Here is a 20,854-nt window from a genome sequence, read left to right as displayed (position 1 = left end):
AAGCAATTCTTGTCTTGCAAAAATTTTATTTCGTTTTCAATCGAAAAACAGTATTTCCTTCATGATTTATCTCAATAACGAAATCTCTACAAAAACCAACCCGCCCTTGTTGAACTGATACTTTTTTTTGATCTGCTGTTCTCTTACATTTCCATGAAAAATGTTGCAATGATTTTTTTGCGACATTGCTTTTGTCAATGGAAAACGGCCAAATATTATCCTGGACTAGTATAATTATTATCTTGGACTGCTACTATTATTATCCTGGACTACTGTTATTATTATCCTGGACTACTATGACAGGTTCTGCAGGAGAGTCTCAGCAGGGTCAGTGACATCAGAGTGACACAGACAGGTTTCCCTGGCGATTAACATGATTGTGAAGTCTGCTGAAGCTGAGTGTTGGGGCCTCTGAACCAAATCTGGGTTGCGACAGTCATCAATCAGGACCTTGATGGACGGCCTGGCAGTCACTACAGTCAATGCCAGGATACAATTGGATTCTGCAAGGGCTGGAGAAGCTGATCGAATGGGCCAGGATGAGCTTCAAGCCTACAAAGTCGAGTTCCATGATGCTGAAGAAGGGCAAGGTCGTGGAAAGATTAGGCTTCAACATTGCAGGAAAGCCAATCCCAACCATCTCGGAAAAGCCAGTGAAAGGCTTTGGCAAGATGTTCAACAGCAGCCTGAACAACTCAACATCAGTTCAAAAGTCTTGTCAAGAGCTTGAGAGCTGGCTGAGCGCGGTAGATCGGTCTGGACTGCCTGGCAGGTTTAAGGTGTGGATGTATCAGCACGGTATCCTTCTGAGGATACTCTGGGCTCTGCTTATCTACAACGTCCCCATCTCCACTGTCGAGAACTTGGAGAGGAAAGTCAACAGCTATCTCCGGAGGTGACTGTGGTCGCCACAGAGTCTGAGCAGCATCGCCCTCTACGAGAACAAGAACAACAAGACAAGTGTGAGACCAGACATCACCCTGGTCTCAGAGTCCACAAAGACCATTATCATTCTGGAACTGACAGTCCCTTGGGAAGACCGTCTAGAGGAGGCGTACAAGAAGAGGAGGGCCAAGTACAAGGGACTGGTCATAGACCGCTGGAAGCAGGGTTGGAAGGCACATGCCTATCAAAGTAGGCTGCAGGGGTTTTGCTGGGCAATCCCTTCACAGAGCCTACAGCACACTCAGCATCACTGGAGAGCCATCACCAGCACCAACGAGGCAGCATCACTGGAGAGCCATCACCAGCACCAACGAGGCAGGATCACTGGAGAGCCATCACCAGCACCAACGAGGTAGCATCACTGGAGAGCCATCACCAGCACCAACGAGTCAGCTGAAAAAGCCACTTGGACGCAAGTCGAGGTCTGATCAACCTTGGCTGGGTTGCCTGGGCGAGGGCGTCTGATGTTGAAAGACCTGAAACACCCATTGAACCCATGTTACATCACTTATGATGTGTCCAGGAGCATCACGAAGATGTATTCATCTAATAACAATACATTTTAAGGTTGATAAATCATAGCAAGTAATAACAAGTAATAAAGCATTATAACCGGAATGCTTTAGGCAAAGTGTTACCGAGATGTGAATATCAACATTGGTAAAAAAAAAAAGTCCATATTTTTGTTCATGCAACCTCAAATGTATAGTTCAAGCCTGAGCAGGTATTGTTAGATGAACACATTACAGCACTAAGCAGATATTGTTAGATGAATACAATATTTAAGTTAATTCAGCTAAACTAGTAATGTAGCCAACATATAAGATATGTTTAGCAAACTGAAAATATACACTACCGTTCAAAAGTTTGGGGTCACGTACAAATGTCCTTGTTTTCCATGAAAACATAAATGAAATGAGTTGCAAAATGAATAGGAAATATAGTCAAGACGTTGACAAGGTTATAAATAACGATTTTTAATTTAAATAATAATTGTGTCCTTCAAACTTTGCTTTCGTTAAAGAATCCTCCATTTGCAGCAATTACAGCCTTGCAGACCTTTGGCATTCTAGTTGTCAATTTGTTGAGGTAATCTGAAGAGATTTCACCCCATGCTTCCTGAAGCACCTCCCACAAGTAGGATTGGCTTGATGGGCACTTGTTATGTACCATACGGTCAAGCTGCAGCTCAATAGGGTTGAGATCCTGTGACTGTGCTGGCCACTCCATTATAGACAGAATACCAGCTGACTGCTTCTTCCCTAAATAGTTCTTGCATAGTTTGTAGCTGTGCTCTGGGTCATTGTCCTGTTGTAGGAGGAAATTGGCTCCAATTAAGCGCCGTCCACAGGGTATGGCATGGCGTTGCAAAATGGAGTGATAGCCTTCCTTCTTCAAGATCCCCTTTACCCTGTACAAATCTCCCACTTTACCACCACCAAAGCACCCCAGATCGTCACATTGCCTCTACCATGCTTGACAGATGGCGTCAAGCACTCCTCCAGCATCTTTTCATTTTTTCTGCATCTCACGAATGTTCTTCTTTGTGATCCGAACACCTCATACTTAGATTCGTCTGTCCATAACACTTTTTTCCCCAATCTTTCTCTGTCCAGTGTCTGTGCTCTTTTGCCCATCATAATCTCTTATTTTTATTGGCCAGTCTGAGATATTGCTTTTTCTTTGCAACTCAGCCTAGAATCCCGGAGTCGCCTCTTCACTGTTGACGTTAAGACTGGTGTTTTGAGGGTACTATTTAATGAAGCTGCCTGTTGAGGACTTGTGAGGCGTCTGTTTCTCAAACTAGACACTCTAATGTACTTGTCCTCTTGCTCAGTTATGCACCGAGGCCTCCCACTCCTCTTTCTATTCTGGTTAGAGCCAGTTTGCGCTGTTCTGTGAAGGAAGAGGTACACAGCTTTCTACAAGATCTTCAGTTTCTTGGCAATTTCTCGCATGGAATAGCCTTCATTTCTCAGAACAAGAATAGACTGATGAGTTTCAGAAGAAAGTCTTTGTTTCTGGCCATTTTGAGCCTGTAATCGATCCCACAAATGCTGATGCTCCAGATACTCAACTAGTCTAAAGAAGGCCAGTTTTATTGCTTCTTTAAATAGCACAACAGTTTTCAGCTGTGCTAATATAATTGTAAAAGAGTTTTCTAAATATCAATTAGCCTTTTAAAATTGTAAACTTGGATTAGCTAACACAACGTGCTGTAGGAACACAGGAGTGATGGTTGCTGATAATGGGCCTCTGTACACTTATGTAGATATTCCATAAAACATCTGCCGTTTCCAGCTACAGTAGTCATTTACAACATTAACAATGTTTACACTGTATTTCTGATCAATTTTATGTTATTTTAATGGACAAACAATGTGCTTTTCTTTCAAAAACAAGGACATTTCTAAGTGACTTCAAACTTGTGAACAGTAGTGAACATTTTTTCACACTCAAATGTGAAAAGTTTAGTTAACTTACAAAGTATTGTAGCCAATTACCAAGGTAGGCCTCTTTCCTATAGTGCAATACCCTGTGAGTATTAGATGTTCAGCATACTGTAAGCCACGGGACCAACAACAGGCTTTAGAGAATCACTGTTGTTTTATACTTACCATAGATCAAGGTCATGTCTCTGTCCCTGGGAGTACTTTACTGTGCATTGCACGTTTTAAATCAGTTGGCTGTGGTATTTTTAAACCATATGTTGTCAAAAAAAGGTGTTTGCTTATTGAATAATTGGATTGAGAGACAGACAACAGCATCTTAAACAAGAAAGTTAAGTCGGGGGAGGGGTCAGAGGTCCGGCTATAAAGAGTGATGTCAACAGTCAGAGACTGCACTCTAACCACAGAACACTCAAGGGATTTGAACGTCAGTGGAACACTGATAGCTTTAAGAAAGGTAAGACATCACCATTCTTTTTGCTTCACAGTTTTGTAGTGGGAGGGATGACGGAAGAGACAAAGCCTTACTCTGTGAATATCAGAAGGACATTGTATCAACAGAGGACATCCTAACTGCAAATAGGTAGAATAATTTAAACTTTCAATGCCTACACAGTTTTCAACTGGCTTTAAACCAGTACTGATGCTGTCTAAACCACTGTAATATAGATGAAAATAAGTTGGTACATGCTTCAACTTGTAGCAAACCAATTATATTTTGACATTGGGATAATAACTGTTGCGCTCCAATGAACATTACACACTGCATAATTAGGAGCCTCAAATGTTATAGTAGCATGGAACAGCTCAACCCTGACTTCTAAACACTTAGGTCTTTCCTGTCTGGCCTGTTAATACCCATGTCAGTCAGATTTAGTAGGGGATAGTAAAAGGTATTAAGGGAATTACATTGTAAGGATTATTTTTGTCACTCAGGTCAATGATAGAGAAGTAACATAGCATCCCTCCTGTAATTGCTGTAAAATGTACAACACTCAGGCATATAGCTACTCAATCTAATTCATTGATATCTGATACTGGAAATGGCAGTGGGTTAAATCAGTGTCCGGTAGCCAACTGGCAGAGTCTGATAGCCTACCGGCAGTGTCCGGTCGCCTACTGGCAGTGTCCGGTCGCCTACTGGCAGTGTTTCTGGTAGCCTACTGGCAGTGTCCGGTCGCCTACTGGCAGTGTCCGGTCGCCTACTGGCAGTGTCTGGTCGCCTACTGGCAGTGTCTGGTCGCCTACTGGCAGTGTCTGGGTGCCTACTGGCAGTGTCCGGTAGTCTACTAGCATTGTTTCTGGTAGCCAACTGGCAGTGTCTGGTAGCCAACTGGCAGTGTCTGGTAGCCAACTGGCAGTGTCTGGTAGCCTACTAGCAGTGTCTGGTAGCCTACTGGCAGTGTCTGGTAGCCTACTGGCAGTGTCTGGTAGCCTACTGGCAGTGTCTGGTAGCCTACTAGCAGTGTTTCTGGTAGCCTACTGGCAGTGTCTGGTAGCCTACTGGCAGTGTCTGGTAGCCTACTGGCAGTGTCTGGTAGCCTACTGGCAGTGTCTGGTAGCCTACTGGCAGTGTCTGGTAGCCTACTGGCAGTGTCTGGTAGCCAACTGGTAGTGTCTGGTAGGCTACTGGCAGTGTCTGGTAGACTACTGACAGTGTCCGGTAGACTACTAGCAGTGTTTCTGGGTGCCAACTAGCAGTGTTTCTGGTAGCCAACTGGCAGTGTCTGGTAGCCTACTAGCAGTGTTTCTGGTAGCCTACTAGCAGTGTTTCTGGTAGCCTACTGGCAGTGTTTCTGGTAGCCTACTAGCAGTGTTTCTGGTAGCCTACTAGCAGTGTTTCTGGTAGCCTACTAGCAGTGTTTCTGGTAGCCTACTGGCAGTGTCTGGTAGCCTACTGGCAGTGTCTGGTAGCGTACTGGCAGTGTCTGGTAGCCTACTGGCAGTGTCTGGTAGACTACTGGCAGTGTCCGGTAGACTACTAGCAGTGTTTCTGGTAGCCTACTAGCAGTGTTTCTGGTAGCCAACTGGCAGTGTTTCTGGTAGCCAACTGGCAGTGTCTGGTAGCCTACTGGCAGTGTTTCTGGTAGCCTACTGGCAGTGTTTCTGGGTGCCTACTGGCAGTGTTTCTGGGTGCCAACTGGCAGTGTCTGGTAGCCTACTGGCAGTGTCTGGTAGCCTACTGGCAGTGTCTGGTAGCCTACTGGCAGTGTCTGGTAGCCTACTGGCAGTGTCTGGGTGCCTACTGGCAGTGTCTGGGTGCCTACTGGCAGTGTCTGGGTGCCTACTGGCAGTGTCCGGTAGTCTACTAGCATTGTTTCTGGTAGCCAACTGGCAGTGTCCGGTAGCCTACTAGCAGTGTTTCTGGGTGCCTACTGGCAGTGTCCGGTAGCCTACTAGCAGTGTTTCTGGGTGCCTACTGGCAGTGTTTCTGGTAGCCTACTGGCAGTGTTTCTGGTAGCCTACTGGCAGTGTTTCTGGTAGCCTACTGGCAGTGTTTCTGGTAGGCTACTGGCAGTGTTTCTGGTAGGCTACTGGCAGTGTTTGGTCGCCTACTGGCAGTGTCTGGTATACTACTGACAGTGTCTGGTAGCCCACTGGCAGTGTCTGCCATCTGTAGGAGAAATGTGCTGCTATTACATTGTGGAACAGATCTCTCTGATAAAGACAGCTGACTGCTGACAATCCAGTCTTAACTTCTTACTACTGAAATATAGTCAACTACTACCTGTAAACTATACAGGTAGTCTTTGTAACACTTTCCAAATGCAACTCAAGAAGGCCGCTCTCAATGGTCATCAATACCATGGTGTCTGTGGAGGTTGCTGAGGGGAGGACGAAACCATGTGTTTGATGCATTTGATACCATTTCACTCATTCCGCTCCAGCCATTACAATGAGCCCATCCTCCCCAATTAAGATGCCACCAACCTCCTGTGCAAGGCGTATCCATTTGGGACACTTCTGGAAGCACTATCCAGGAATCCACTGTAATTGATTGAATACCGGTCTTGTATTGAGATCTGGACCATGGACAGCAACATTGTTGAGGATAGAAAGTGATACAGTCCCAAAATACAAACAAGAGAAATGTCAATAGTGGATTTAAACTTATTTTTCAGTTAGACTAAAATGAGAATTCTTATTCTTCTTTTATTCCTTTTATGAGTATTGATACTGTTATGATCTCGTTTTATTATCTTCATCTATCCACTGTAAATTTTTCAGGAAACTAAGACACCTTGTGACCCTGTGACCTTGTGAATGCTTTTGGGAAGCCTTGGTCAATATGTGTAATCCACCAGGGACGTGAGGATGAACCCCCTCCGTTTAGAATGGAGTATTACATAAGAATGTGCTACCTTGTAAATCCTGCCCAGGTTAGGGCCTCTGTGCCTCTGCAGTCTATTAGATGAGCGTTGTCAATAGCAGCAGTACTTTGAAAAGCTAAACCCCAGCCAAGATTTGGCTCAGGGCAACTAACAGTGATGCTGTAATCTCATTCCACCAGATTATTCCCTGTCACTCAACACAGATACAGCATCCTTTCATCCATAACTCATTGGTGAATCAGGGGTTATGCCTGATAGTGATTGAGATTCACTTTTTGTTGTAATTTTCATGAACTCACACGTTTTGTTTTGTCCACAGAAAGAATTCCTGAAATTGCTGAAAAATGTCAAAGTAAGCCCCCACCTGATTTTCAATTAGACTACATGTTGATAGTATTGCAATGTTATTGAATGTCATACATGGTTTATATTACTATTACTATGTTACTAGTAAAACTTTCTTTTGTTTGTTCGGCCAATGTAATTGGCTGTTTGCAAGTGTTTCAGACCATTTGAGGACACCTTGCCCCAAAGAGCCTCTTAATCTGTAGAGAGCACAGAGGCAGATGGATCTATTGAATTAACCTGTTCTCTCACCCACTACATCTAACTTTGACTATCTCAGGTGTCACAGAGTAGATGTCCTTAGATGCACCTCCTCGTCTACACTATGCTTTAGAAGCGCACATGGGAAGAATTCCACTTAGAAACCTTTTCTACTGAGCGGTAGCAACACTCCTCTATTTTGTATACACTCTTAGAAAAAAGGTTTCCAAAAGGGTTCTTCAGCTGTCCCCATGTGAGAACCCTTTTTGGTTACATGGAGAACCCTCTGTGGAAAGGGTTCTACATAGAAACCGAAAGGGTTCTACCTGGAACCAAACAGGGTTCTTCAAAGGGTTATCCAATGGGGCCAGCCGAAGATCCCTTTTAGGTTCTAGATAGCACCTTTTCTTCTAAGCGTGTACCTATCTATCTCATGTAGGCCTATCTGTTACAACCCTACTTGATGGTATCTGTTAAATGGTGCAGAATAAGAAAATGTATCTAACAAAAACGTCAAGAAATCCCTTTAATACTCAGAGGACTGCTGACTATGTCAGGAAATAACACAGGAAATAACATGAGTCCTCTCCAACACTCAGCACATGGATATTAATACCATGAAGTGTTATCATTCACAAAGGATTTGTCCGTTTGTTAGTGACATTAGCCTTAAGTCAAAGTTTTATTCTCCCATAAGGAGAGCATTGTTTCTTCTGTAGGTTTTAAACTATCAAAATAAAGAGTAGCACACTCCATATAAAAACTCCCAGTAATTTATTGGGTATTTACCAACGTTTCGGCATCACTGTGCCTTCTTCTGTAGGTTTTAACAGCATGGGTTGAGTTGCATGGGTTGAGTTGCATGGGTTGAGTTGCATGGGTTGAGTTGCACGAGTTGAGTTGCCATAAGGTGCTAGTGAAAGTCAATAATAGGTTTGTTTCCCTGAGGACTACTGAGAGGAGGGCTCCAGTCAGTTCAACAGGATTCGAGAGAGAGGCAGGCAAGGCTGCAGCTTTGACTTGAGCACCCTTGAATACCACAAGTACTACGTGGTGAATGGTCACTTATGCAGGGGGGCTTACAGCCCGAGTCAAATCCAGTCAGTTAGGTAATGTTACACTCAAGGGTTAATTCCTCAGATCTGCTCATGTAAGACAATGTACAACCCTGACTGATACCTTCTGCCCTCAGTATGGTCTGACAAACACATTTCCAAACTCTCTCAGGATTAGGAAGCATTTTGGACAAAACATGTCAGTTATCATCATTTTGTATAAATAATATGTTTATATCGGGTTGTGTCATTATAATTTGCATACCTTCGCACATTTGATTGACTGTTGATTGATAATTTGTCTTCCGATAAACCTTTGTTTTTTCACTACTTGAAATTAACATTGAGTGTTTAATCCTTGCAGAATGTGCCACTTTGGTCACTAAAGACAGAGAAATGTTTTAAACACTGCTTACCGTTTAGTTTGATATTTTCTCAGGGTATACAAAAAAACCTCTGGGAATGGCGCAGTAAGTGAAAACTTTTCTGTCTCTCTAATACTTGCCCCATAGAAATACAGACCATCACCTATTTGTGATAAATGTGATAGAGCTCCAGAAACATTCTGTTTGATCATTTTATTCTTCTTATCTTCAGCTTACCCTTTACCTGGGAAAGAGAGACTACGTCGACCATGTTCAGAATGTGGACTCCATCGGTAACTCTTACTTTTATACTTGGCACTTCTGCATCGTAAGTTTAGACATTTGTGTTGAGGGGAAATCTCTAAAATCTCTACCCATCGTTGTTACAGAGGGAGTGGTGAAAATTGATCCTGCAGACCTTGGAGGCAAGAAAGGTACACATTCTTTTACAATACTATTTTTTACAGATAAGTTGCTAATGTTAGTAGTCCTGCGGAATGATTATACACTGGCTAATGTTTATCCTGGTCTCTAGCGTTTATCCTGGTCTCTAGCGTTTATCCTGGTCTCTAGTGTTTATCCTGGTCTCTAGTGTTTATCCTGGTCTCTAGTGTTTATCCTGGTCTCTAGTGTTTATCCTGGTCTCTAGTGTTTATCCTGGTCTCTAGTGTTTATCCTGGTCTCTAGTGTTTATCCTGGTCTCTAATGTTTATCCTGGTCTCTAGTGTTTATCCTGGTCTCTAGTGTTTATCCTGGTCTCTAGTGTTTATCCTGGTCTCTAATGTTTATCCTGGTCTCTAATGTTTATCCTGGTCTCTAGCGTTTATCCTGGTCTCTAGTGTTTATCCTGGTCTCTAGTGTTTATCCTGGTCTCTAGTGTTTATCCTGGTCTCTAGTGTTTATCCTGGTCTCTAGTGTTTATCCTGGTCTCTAATGTTTATCCTGGTCTCTAGTGTTTGTGCAGCTGGCCTGTGCTTTCCGTTATGGCCGTGAGGACCTGGATGTCATTGGACTGTCCTTCAGGAAAGACATCTGGTTCAAGCACCTCCAGTTGTACCCTGCTGCTGACCACAAACCCACCCTCACTCCCATGCATGACTGCCTGCTCAAGAAGGCAGGAGAGCAGGGCCATGCCTTCACTTTCGACATTCCCATAAACCTTCCCTGCTCTGTCACACTCCAGCCAGGACCAGATGATGCTGGAAAGGTAGGTTCTTGCCTTGCTATTTATATATATTTTTTTTACCCCAGATATATGAAATTCAATGATTCATGATATTTACATTGGCCTTTTGTGTATACCTAGGCTTGCGGTGTGGACTTTGAAGTGAAGACCTACATTTCAGATGTGGCAGACCCAGAAGAGAAACTTGACAAGAAGTGAGTGGCTGTCCAAATACTTGTCTTCTTTTATTGAAATACTTTACACAATAAGACATGGAAATTCTCTACATGTAAAAACAATTGTTTCTTTCTGACACTTTTTCCCTCCCTCCCTCCCTCCCTCCCTCCCTCCCTCCCTCCCTCCCTCCCTCCCTCCCTCCCTCCCTCTCTCTCCCTCCCTCCCTGTCTCACTCCCTCCCTGTCTCACTCCCTCCCTGTCTCACTCCCTCCCTGTCTCACTCCCTCCTTCTCTTTGCCACTTTTCCCTCCATCCTTGTAGAGACACTGCCCGTCTGATCGTCCGTAAGATCCAGTTTGCCCCAGATGCAACTGGTGCTCCTGGTCCCAAGGCTGACATCTGCAAGAGCTTCATGATGTCTGACAAGCCTGTCCACCTGGAGGCCTCTCTGGATAAGGAGGTGAGTTAAACAGAAATTCTCACCGGCTTCTACAGCACATATACTGTAACAGCTATATTAGAATACATAACAAAAAGGGGTTGCAAACAGTATAATTGTTTTTCTTATATTGATATCAGATCTATTACCATGGAGATCCGATCAATGTCAACGTCAAAGTCAAGAATGAAACCACCAAAACAGTGACAAAAATTAAAGTCACCGGTAAGTCTATCACCGCTGACTCTGAATGTTAGAACTAAAATACTATACTTAAGTTTATAACAGTGGGCTCTTTCCTCCAGTTGACCAGACTACAGATGTGGTGCTCTACTCTGCGGACAAATACACCAAAACCGTACTTTGTCAAGAGTTTGGGTGAGTAGACAGAAACCAACCCTCTCCTCATCATCTTCTAAGAAGTGCTCTTCTCCTGATCCACTAACATCTCCAACCTTCTCTTACAGAGAGACAATAGATGCCAATAGCACATTTGATAAATCCCTCACCATCACCCCCCTACTGGCCGACAACAAGGAGAAGCGCGGTCTGGCGCTGGACGGCAGACTGAAGGATGAGGACACAAACCTAGCCTCCAACACTATGTGAGTGGCAGTCTACATTATTTTCACATTCAAATCTAGACACAAACAACCTGAGTCCATCTCTGTCTTCTCCTTTCTCCTCATCAGTATGAGGGACGGTATGGATAAAGAAGTGTTGGGAATCTTGGTCTCCTACAAAATCAAGGTCAACTTGATGGTGTCTTCAGGAGGGTAAGTCTTAGATTAAATACATGTTTGCCTGTAAGCCAATGCCATGTTTTACATTGAAATTGAGGAAAATATTAAATGCTAACCAATTATGTTCTTTACTCCCTTTCAGCTTGTTGGGAGGTCTCACAGCCAGTGACGTACAGGTGGAGCTCCCCTTGATCCTCATGAACCCCAAACCCCAAGGTAAAGTAATAGTGTTACCTAATGAATAATAGGATTTACCACATCTAATAAACTGTCAAAGTAGAACTGATGTGATGATGGTGCAATGTCTCTCTCTCTACTCATTCAAGGTTGCTATTCAATGTTACTAATGTAATCTTTCAACTCTTTTCCCTTCTACAAAATCAACCCCGTTACATGAGCAGATGTGTGAGTAAAACATTATAGGATATCATTTTTAAATACGTATTAGTAGCATACACCGCAGTGTTCAGCTTTAATGAAACATAGTCTGTGTTATGCACATTTTAAAGTAATTTTGAACTGCCTCGTGACCTTGTGCTGTTTTCGTGTTTCCTTTATGATCTGCAGAGGTCTCCCGGTGGGAGAGTGAAGGTGAGCTTCTATCCGACAGACTTATAGACCCTAACGTACAGTAGACATAAATATGATGTGAAGTGCCCGTTCATTGGAGGGCTGTTGAACTCTGGTCTTTATAGAGAGCAGACTATCACCAGTATTGGATAGCGCTAGCATAAAGGCACCCGCGGTTGTATTTCAATGAAGTTCAAACAAGTGTAGATGAATCAGATGATCCCGTGACTGAATGGAATGATTCTAATTATGACATTACTTCAGCACAAGAGTTCACTGCCTCAGTTCATGTGCCATCATTCACTGTAGTCATCTGTGACAGTCACCCATCAGCCATATTTATTGTATGTATTTTGTGAATCGCCAGAACGCATGTTACCCTTGAGGCTGAGTACATTCCCCCAGCAGAAGAAAGACGAGGAATGAGGGACTGCAAAGTTCAATGGAGCAAAGCTGTTGATGGCTGTCCAGATTGAAAGGCTGATGACCAAAGCAAAGAAGAAACTGGAGTACCTCATAGGAAGAACCATCAATAAAAAATGTTAACAGCTTTATATGATGTTGATTTCTCTCACTATTACAGGCATTTTAGTGTTGTATTTTAGTGGTTTTGTCAGTCTAGTACCTGTACTGTAGTACCTGTACTGTAATGTATGTAGATATCCAGCCATGCGTATGAGTCATATCATTTCACACGTAGCTTAATTAACCATTCACTCTGTACTTCTCACATAAAACCAAGGGGGGTTAATGAACACATTCAGTATAAAGGGGTTTATTGGTTTGCGGATAAAACTCTCCCCTAAACTACTCCATCAAACGGAGTTCGGTAGTACTCAGTTCATCATATTCAAAGAATTGTGTTTTTCTGTGGTATGTATGTATGTTTTGGACCAAATAAAAACAACTCATATACTTCTAAGACTGGGTATTCATCCATGCACTGCAGTGCATTGAGGGGAACTGTCCATGGAGCTGAACTGGCATCAGGTAACATCACGTCTTCATAGCAAAACATGTTTTATAATTAAGCAATAAGGCCTGAAGATGTGTGGTACATGGCCAATGTACCATGGCTAAGGGCAGTTCTTTGCACGGCGCAATGCCTGGATACAGCCCTTAGCCGTGGTATATTGGCCATATACCACAAACCCCCGAGGTGCCTTATTGCTATAATAAACTGCTTACCAATGTAATTAGAGCAGTAAAAATAAATGTTGTATACCGGTGGTATACTGGTGGTATACTGTCTAATATACCACAGTTTGGCAATGTTGACAATCAGCATTCCTGGGCTCGAACCACCCAGTAAAAATGTCTGATATACCACGGCTGTCAGCCAATCAGCATTCAGGGCTCAAACCACCCAGTTTATAGTGTTCTCTACACCAGACACACCAAACCATGTAAATGTCACGTTCCTGACTGGTTTTCTGTTATTTTGTATGTGTTTGACGGTCAGGGCGTGAGTTTGGGTGGGTAGTCTATGTTATGTGTTTCTATGTTGGTTAAAGGGTGACCTGATATGGCTCTCAATTAGAGGCAGGTGGTTTTCATTTCCTCTAATTGAGAGCCATATTAAGGTAGGTGTTTTCACATTGATTGTTGTGGGTGGTTGTCTCCTGTGTCAGTGTCTGTATGTTATGCCACACGGGACTGTTTCGGTTTCGTTCGTTTTGTATGTAGTCTGTTTCCTGTTCATGCGTTCTTCACGTTATATGTAAGTTCGTGTCCAGGTCTGTCTACATCGTTTATTTGTTTTGTAGTTTATCAAGTGTATTTAGTTTAGTCTTCGTCTTGTTTAATAAATCATTATGTCACATAACCACGCTGCATTTTGGTCGAATCACTACTCCTCCTCTTCGTATGAAGAGGAGGAGGAATTCCGTTACAGTAAATATGTCAACGCTTTACTGCAATGACAAATTACAGGTATACAGTATTCCATGTCACTTACACACATTTCAGAGGGCAATATGTAAACACGTCTCACTAAACACACGTCTGCAGTTCTGTTAGCGGCTTCAAGCAACCTCCTGGTATTAGATGGTCTGTGAGCAGGGGGAGTAATCATAGTAATCACAGATCATTCTGGGTTGGCTGAGTTTAAGCAACTTAATTCTCCATACACATCAAAGGCTTACCACCCAGAGCCCATGGCTGTAGAAGGATTCAGTGTCCAGAGAAGAGCCGACACTAGAGATAGCCATGAACAAACAAACAGCCAAAGTGTCTCCCTCGCCCTCCCCTGGTCCTGCTGTCTTTCTGCTGCCCACTCCACAGGGTAAGTATATTTCATAGCTTTCTTCTAGTTTTAGGCATAAATCTAACGTTATGTGCATTCATTTATGTGTAGGTCAGGTGTGACAAATCACAGTGACATGTAATACTGCATATTAAGATATTATCTATACATTTCAGTGCTTGTAGATAATGTCATATACAGTTGAAGTCGGAAGTTTACATACACTTACGTTGGAGACATTAAAACTCGTTTTTCAACCACTCCACACATTTCTTGTTCACAAACTATAGTTTTGGCAAGTCGGTTAGGACATCTACTTTGTGCATGACACAAGTCATTTTTCCAACAATTGTTTACAGACAGATTTTTTCAATTATAATTCACTGTATCACAATTCCAGTGGGTCAGAAGCTTACATGCACTAAGTTGACCCTGCCTTTAAAAAGCTTGGAAAAATTCAGAAAATCATGTCATGGCTTTAGAAGCTTCTGATAGGCTAATTGACATCATTTGAGTCAATTGGAGGTGTACCTGTGGATATATTTCAAGGCCTACCTTCAAACTCAGTGTCTCTTTGCTTGACACCATGGGACCACGCCGCTGTCATACCGTTCAGGAAGGAGACGTGTTCTGTCTCCTAGAGATGAACGTACTTTGGTGCGAAAAGTGCAAATCAATCCCAGAACAACAGCAAAGGACCTTGTGAAGATGCTGGAGGAAACAGGTACAAAAGTATCTATATCCACAGTAAAACGAGTCCTATATCGACATAACCTGAAAGGCCGCTCAGCAAGGAAGAAGCCACTGCTCCAAAACCGGCATAAAAAAAGCCAGACTACGGTTTGCAACTGCACATGGGGACAAAGACCGTACTTTTTGGAGAAATGTCCTCTGGTTTGATGAAACAAAAATAGAACTGTTTGGCCATAATGACCATCATTATGTTTGGAGGCAAAAGGGGGAAGCTTGCAAGCCGAAGAACACCATCCCAACCGTGAAGCACGAGGGTGGCAGCATCATGTTGTGGGGGTGCTTTGCTGCAGGAGGGACTGGTGCACTTCACAAAATAGATGGCATCATGGGGAAGGGAAATGATGTGGATATATTGAAGCAACATCTCAAGACATCAGTCAGGAAGTTCAAGCTTGGTCGCAAATGGGTCTTCCAACGGGACAGTGAACCCAAGCATACTTCCAAAGTTGTGGCAAAATGGCTTAAGGACAACAAAGTCAAGGTATTGGAGTGGCCATCACAAAGCCCTGACCTCAATCCTATAGAAAATTTGTGGATAGAACTGAAAAAGCATGTACGAGCAAGGAGGCCTACAAACCTGCTCAGTTACACCAGCTCTGTCAGGAGGAATGGGCCAAAAGTCACCCAATTTATTGTGTGAAGCTTGTGGAAGGCTACCCGAAACGTTTGACCCAAGTTAAACAATTTAAAGGCAATGCTACTAAATACTAGTTGAGTGTATGTAAACTTCTGACCCACTGGGAATGTGATGAAAGAAATAAAAGCTGAAATAAATCATTCCCTCTACTATTATTCTGACATTTCACATTCTTAAAATAAAGTGGTGATCCTCACTGACCTAAGACAGGGAATTTTTACTAGGATTAAATGTCAGGAATTGTGAAAAACTGAGTTTAAATGTATTTGGCTAAGGTGTATGTAAACTTCCGACTTCAACTGTATATTTCTTCAGTATGAGAAAAGCACTGACACCTCAGGTTGTGGGAATAATTCGATGATATCTTGAAGATCCACCAAAAATAGGCAACTTGGAAGTAAAATTGTAATATGGGTTATATTCTTATATTACCCTTTCCCATATGAGAATGATATCTTTATCATGTTTCTGTTTTCTACAGGATAATATTTTCTCTCTTTTTGCCTTTGGCATATAGAGCATGCTGAAAGACAGAGGGGACCCCAGCCCGCGGCTGAAGATGGGCAGGATGGAGGGCAGGGTGGAGGGTGGGGTGGAGGGCAGGGTGGGGGGAAGGGTGGAGGGAAGGGTGGGGGGCAGGCAGAAGATTGTGTGGAGGAGAAGAGAGAGGACAGTAAGAGCCGCTGTGCCCGCTGCCCGCTGAGAGCCATGTGTCGAGCTGCGTGGGGGCTGGTCCTTGGGTGCTGTGTGGCCCTGGCGTGGGCAGTGGGCACACACAGTGCCAAGCAGTCTCTGGAGCAGCTCCATGCCCCCTTCTTCACTATTTGGTTCTGCAGTACATGGAACCTCCTCCTCTTCCCCCTCTACTACCTGGGACATCTGCTAGGGGCAGAGCAGAGACAGTGGCCCACAGCCTGCTTCAGGTGAAACAACAGCTTAACAGTCCTCTGACAGGCAGGTGTTGGGCCCATTTCAGGTTGAGAGAAGGTTGACAGGGCTATGTGTGGCAGGAAGTCATGATCACCTCTTGTTTTTGTTATTACACTCATCTAGATTGATTCTCTATTTTGGATAGAGTGTAATATAAGGATTTACAGTAACTTTAGATTTGTCAAATTACTAAATGAATGGTTTTCTTTTTAGGGAATATAGAAAACCTATTGCCACAAACCCTCTGTATCAGACAAGATATTTAAGACAAGCTGCTTTGTGCTTTAATCTGCATGAGGCTAGCAGCTAAACAAACATCTTAAAAACAACCCTGCTGTTTATCCAGAGGATTGGTAGAAAGGTTGACCAGGTCACCAGGCGCCTCTGTCTTCCTGTGTCCCAGGCAGTGCAGTGGCTTCCTGGTGGAGGAGGACATGACAGTGAGAGTGCTCCTGAAGGGTGCAGCACCGTTCTCCGTGCTGTGGAGTCTCTCAGGCTACCTGTACCTGCTGGCCCTTTGTCGCATCTCAGCGGGAGACGCCAGCGCCATTCTCTGCTGTAGCCAGGGCTTCATCTTCCTCCTATCCTGGATCGGACTCAACGACCGGTTCATGGGTGTACGGGTAAGAACATCTCCTCTGTTAGCGCTAGATAAAGGGGGGAGGGGGTGGATGGACAGTGTAACACAGAACATCTACAAATGTAGATACTCATTTAAGCATCCAGATACTCACACCAAAGCTTCCATAAAAAAATTCTCAAATGTATAGATTTCCCTTGAGAGAGCGGTGTTTGTCGTTTAATTCAAAGGAAACGGTACTGTATTGAACGACCAGTTGAGGAACGTTGTGATTATGGCAGCCCAGAGAGTGATTGTGTATGGTGTGCTGCACAAGTTTTGAGATGTATAATGGTCAAAGCCATATTGATCAGGCCACACCCACCCACCAAACAGGAGGGTCACACTTTATTTGGATAGTCTGGATTTTCCATCAGTAGATGGTCTACAGATGGTCATACTGTCAACAAACTATCTGTTGATCAGCAACTGCTTGCTAGGACTATGGTTATGGTTAGGTTTAGAATAAGGGTTAGGATAAGGGTTAAGGTTAGGGTAAGGGTTAAGGTTAGGGTTAAGGTTAGGGTTAGGGTAAGGGTTAAGGTTAAGGTTAAGGTTAAGGTTAAGGTTAAGGTTAAGGTTAAGGTTAGGGTTAAGGTTAAGGTTAGGGTAAGGGTTAAGGTTAGGGTAAGGTTAAGGTTAAGGGTTAAGGTTAGGGTTAGCGTTTGGGTTAGTACATTGACAGTTGAAATGTTACTGTAGAGTCTGCAGATACAGTAGTCTGTAGAGCATCTACAAATGGACTATCCAAGTCAAGTGTTACCAACCGGAGGGCAAACACACCTCAAAAGGCTGTTAAAGAACGGTGCGGGAAACGGGTCGTTCAGTACAAACCGTCACACAATGTAGCAAATGTTCAACCGAACTGAATGCACCCCAGCCAAGCTCTCACCTGGTAATTGTTGACCAACTACATATGTGGGGTTTGACTTTGATGAGTTTGAGTCAATTGATTAATGTGTACCTAACCTTTAAAAGGTGATGTTTATGGCTGAGCAAATCAATAATAGCCAAAGTGCTCCTTGTCATCAGTGTTGAGCTGTGATGTCTTCCTGTGTCTTTTTTCTCTATCAGATAGTGGCTGTAATTCTCTCCATCACAGGAATCGTCATGATGGCGTATGCTGATGGTTTCCATAGCGACTCAATCACAGGGGTGGCCCTGGCAGTAGGCTCAGCTTCAACCACTGCCCTGTACAAGGTCATCGCCATTAAAGTCCTACTCCATTCTCCGTTTCACTTCATTAATCGCATGATTTACTTAACAAAAGGCACATCTCATTAGGTGGTCCAGGTGTCCTCATGACATGGCACGAGGCGGGCTTTTCCTCTTGTATTCTCTGTTGCTCCCGCAAGCAAGCAGGGAGGCTGATGACATCAGAGGGCACCATCAGACCAACTCCTTCATTGGCCAACGCCTTGAAGTTTGCAGTTGGGTCGAAAAAAACCCACTATTTAGCGCAAACATATTTTTTTAGCCTTAAGTGTGTCTACGTTACTGTATATACAGATGAAGTCGGAAGTTTACATATACTTAGGTTGGAGTCATTAAAACTCGTTTTACACCCACTCCACAAATTTCTTGTTAACAAACTATAGTTTTGGCAAGTCGGTTAGGACATCTACTTTGTGCATGACACAAGTCATTTTTCCAGCAATTGTTTACAGACAGATTATTTCACTTATAACTTACTGTATCACAATTCCAGTGGGTCAGAAGTTTACATACACTAAGTTGACTGTGCCATAAAACAGCTTGGAAAATGGCAGCATCATGTTGTGAGGGTGCTTTGCTGCAGGAGGGACTGGTGCACTTCACAAAATAGATGGCATCATGAGGAAGGAAGATTATGTGGATATATTGAAGAAACATCTCGAGACATCAGTCAGGAAGTTCAAGCTTGGTCGCAAATGGGTCTTCCAAATGGACAATGACCCCAAGCATACTTCCAAAGTTGTGGCAAAATGGCTTAAGGACAACAAACTCAAGGTATTGGAGTGGCCATCACAAAGCCCTGACCTCAATCCTATAGAAGATTTGTGGGCAGAACTGAAAAAGCGTGTGCGATCAAGGAGGCCTACAAACCTGACTCAGTTACACCAGCTCTGTCAGGAGGAATGGGCCAAAATTGACCCAACTTATTGTGGGAAGCTTGTGGAAGGCTACCCGAAACATTTGACCCAAGTTAAACAATTTAAAGGCAATGCTACCAAATACTAATTGAGTGTATGTAAACTTCTGACCCACTGGGAATTTGATGAAAGAAATAAAAGCTGAAAGAAATCATTCTCTCTACTATTATTCTGACATTTCACATTCTTAAAATATAGTGGTGATCCTCACTGACCTAAGACAGGGAATTTTTACTAGGATTAAATGTCAGGAATTGTGAAAAACTGAGTTTAAATGTATTTGGCTAAGGTGTATGTAAACTTCCGACTTCAACTGTATACGTGGGATATTGTTTTTCAACAGAAAACGTTTAAAAATAGCTGGAGTTCGTCTTTAGGTCTCCTTCCTAAATCAAAATCTTAACTGTTGTGGTGGGCAGACATAAGCACAAAGTATTCACTTAAGTTTTTATTCTTCAAGGTGTTGTTTAGAAAGCGAGTGGGAGAGGTGCAGCCGGGTACGGCCAGTGTTCTGCTGTCCTGTGTGGGGCTATGCTGCTGTGTCCTCCACTCCTGGGTGTGTGTGATACTTTACCTCACACATGTGGAGTACTGGCCTCCAATCCAGTACATCCCCTGGGACGCATTGTGCGTGATGGCCTCCCTGCTCCTCGGTAACACTCCCCCGCTATTTTCTGTACATATATTCTATTTTTTTTATTTTATTTAACTAGGCAAGTCAGTTATGAACAAATTCATATTTACAATGACGGCCTACACATCCAGATATTACATTTGTTAATTTGAATAACTCTGTTTTTAACATTTCCTTCACTCTTGTCCCTCCTCTCTCACCATCAGCTTTCAATGTCTTGGTGAATCTAGGAAGTGTGCTTGCCTACCCCTCCCTTATTTCTCTTGGAATGTTACTGAGCATCCCAGCTAATTCAGGTACAGAAAGAACAATGATATTTATCTGCTTATAAAACTCTAAACGATAAATCAAGTTAAACAACGGTGTCATGAGAGATCTTCATACAGGTTTTCCTGAAGTCATTGTGGGAATCTCTAACAGCATTCCACTATACCTGACCCCCTGCTGTATCTCTCTGCAGCAGTGGATTTCTATGTCGCTGCAGCCCCCCAGCTCAGCCAGGTCAGAGTGGCTGCAGCAGCTATCATCGGGGTGGGCTACCTCTTACTGCTGCTCCCTGGAGACTGGGATGACAGTGTTGTCCACTGGATAGAGGGTCTGTGGCAAGGAGGATGGAAAGAGGACAGTGTGGTTGGAGAAGATGGAGGAGCTGATGGAGGAGAAATTGCAAAGCCCAAGCCCAAACCAGCAGGCATTGCTTCCCTAACATGATGCTCTTTGGTTTTACATGGCAGAACTTGGTGTCAAAAGTCTCTCAACCAAAACCAGGGACGCAACTTTGATTTTAGAAGTGGGGGGGAATAACTTGGTGGGGGGTCTGGGGGTCCTCCCATTTTTGGGGGCATATAAAGCAAATGTCCTGCATTTCTGCACAATTAAATATGACCCATTGCCCTTTCTAGCCATCTCTATTTAGAACATAAAGAAAGCAAAAATGTCCAGTCATCAAGCTAGGAAAGAGATCATTATTAAATATGTTTATGTGATTGATAAGACTGAACTAGATCAATGATAATTTAATAATAAATATTGTGTTGCACCTTTAACCAATAGCCTAAAAACTGAACAACTCTTACAAATAAAGTACAAAGACTTTTGATTGTCTTTATTCAATTTC

At 43.2% G+C, this 20,854-nt stretch overlaps 2 protein-coding genes across 2 annotated transcripts; both read left to right on the top strand.

Moving 5' to 3' along the window:
* The first annotated feature begins 539 nt into the window (after positions 1-539).
* Positions 540-16,125, top strand: LOC120021075 (arrestin-C-like). The gene is made up of 16 exons (XM_038964724.1): positions 540-779; positions 915-1,297; positions 8,768-8,798; positions 8,926-8,986; positions 9,083-9,127; positions 9,647-9,900; positions 10,000-10,073; positions 10,357-10,495; positions 10,615-10,699; positions 10,780-10,852; positions 10,942-11,079; positions 11,167-11,250; positions 11,360-11,433; positions 11,785-11,808; positions 14,144-14,148; positions 15,940-16,125. The coding sequence occupies exons 1-16, from the start codon at positions 540-542 to the stop codon at positions 16,123-16,125; spliced, it is 1,896 nt and encodes a 631-aa protein (XP_038820652.1).
* Positions 16,126-16,130: 5 nt separating this feature from the next.
* LOC120021074 (solute carrier family 35 member F4) lies at positions 16,131-20,448 on the top strand. Its single transcript, XM_038964723.1, has 4 exons — positions 16,131-16,345; positions 16,756-16,975; positions 18,046-18,171; positions 20,158-20,448. Exons 1-4 carry the CDS (start codon positions 16,131-16,133, stop codon positions 20,446-20,448), a joined length of 852 nt encoding a protein of 283 aa, XP_038820651.1.
* The last annotated feature ends 406 nt before the right edge of the window (positions 20,449-20,854 follow it).

This window comes from Salvelinus namaycush, chromosome 26 (assembly GCF_016432855.1).
Source record: "Salvelinus namaycush isolate Seneca chromosome 26, SaNama_1.0, whole genome shotgun sequence".
Lineage (NCBI taxonomy): Eukaryota > Metazoa > Chordata > Actinopteri > Salmoniformes > Salmonidae > Salvelinus > Salvelinus namaycush.
This window is presented reverse-complemented; position numbering and strand designations above follow the sequence as displayed.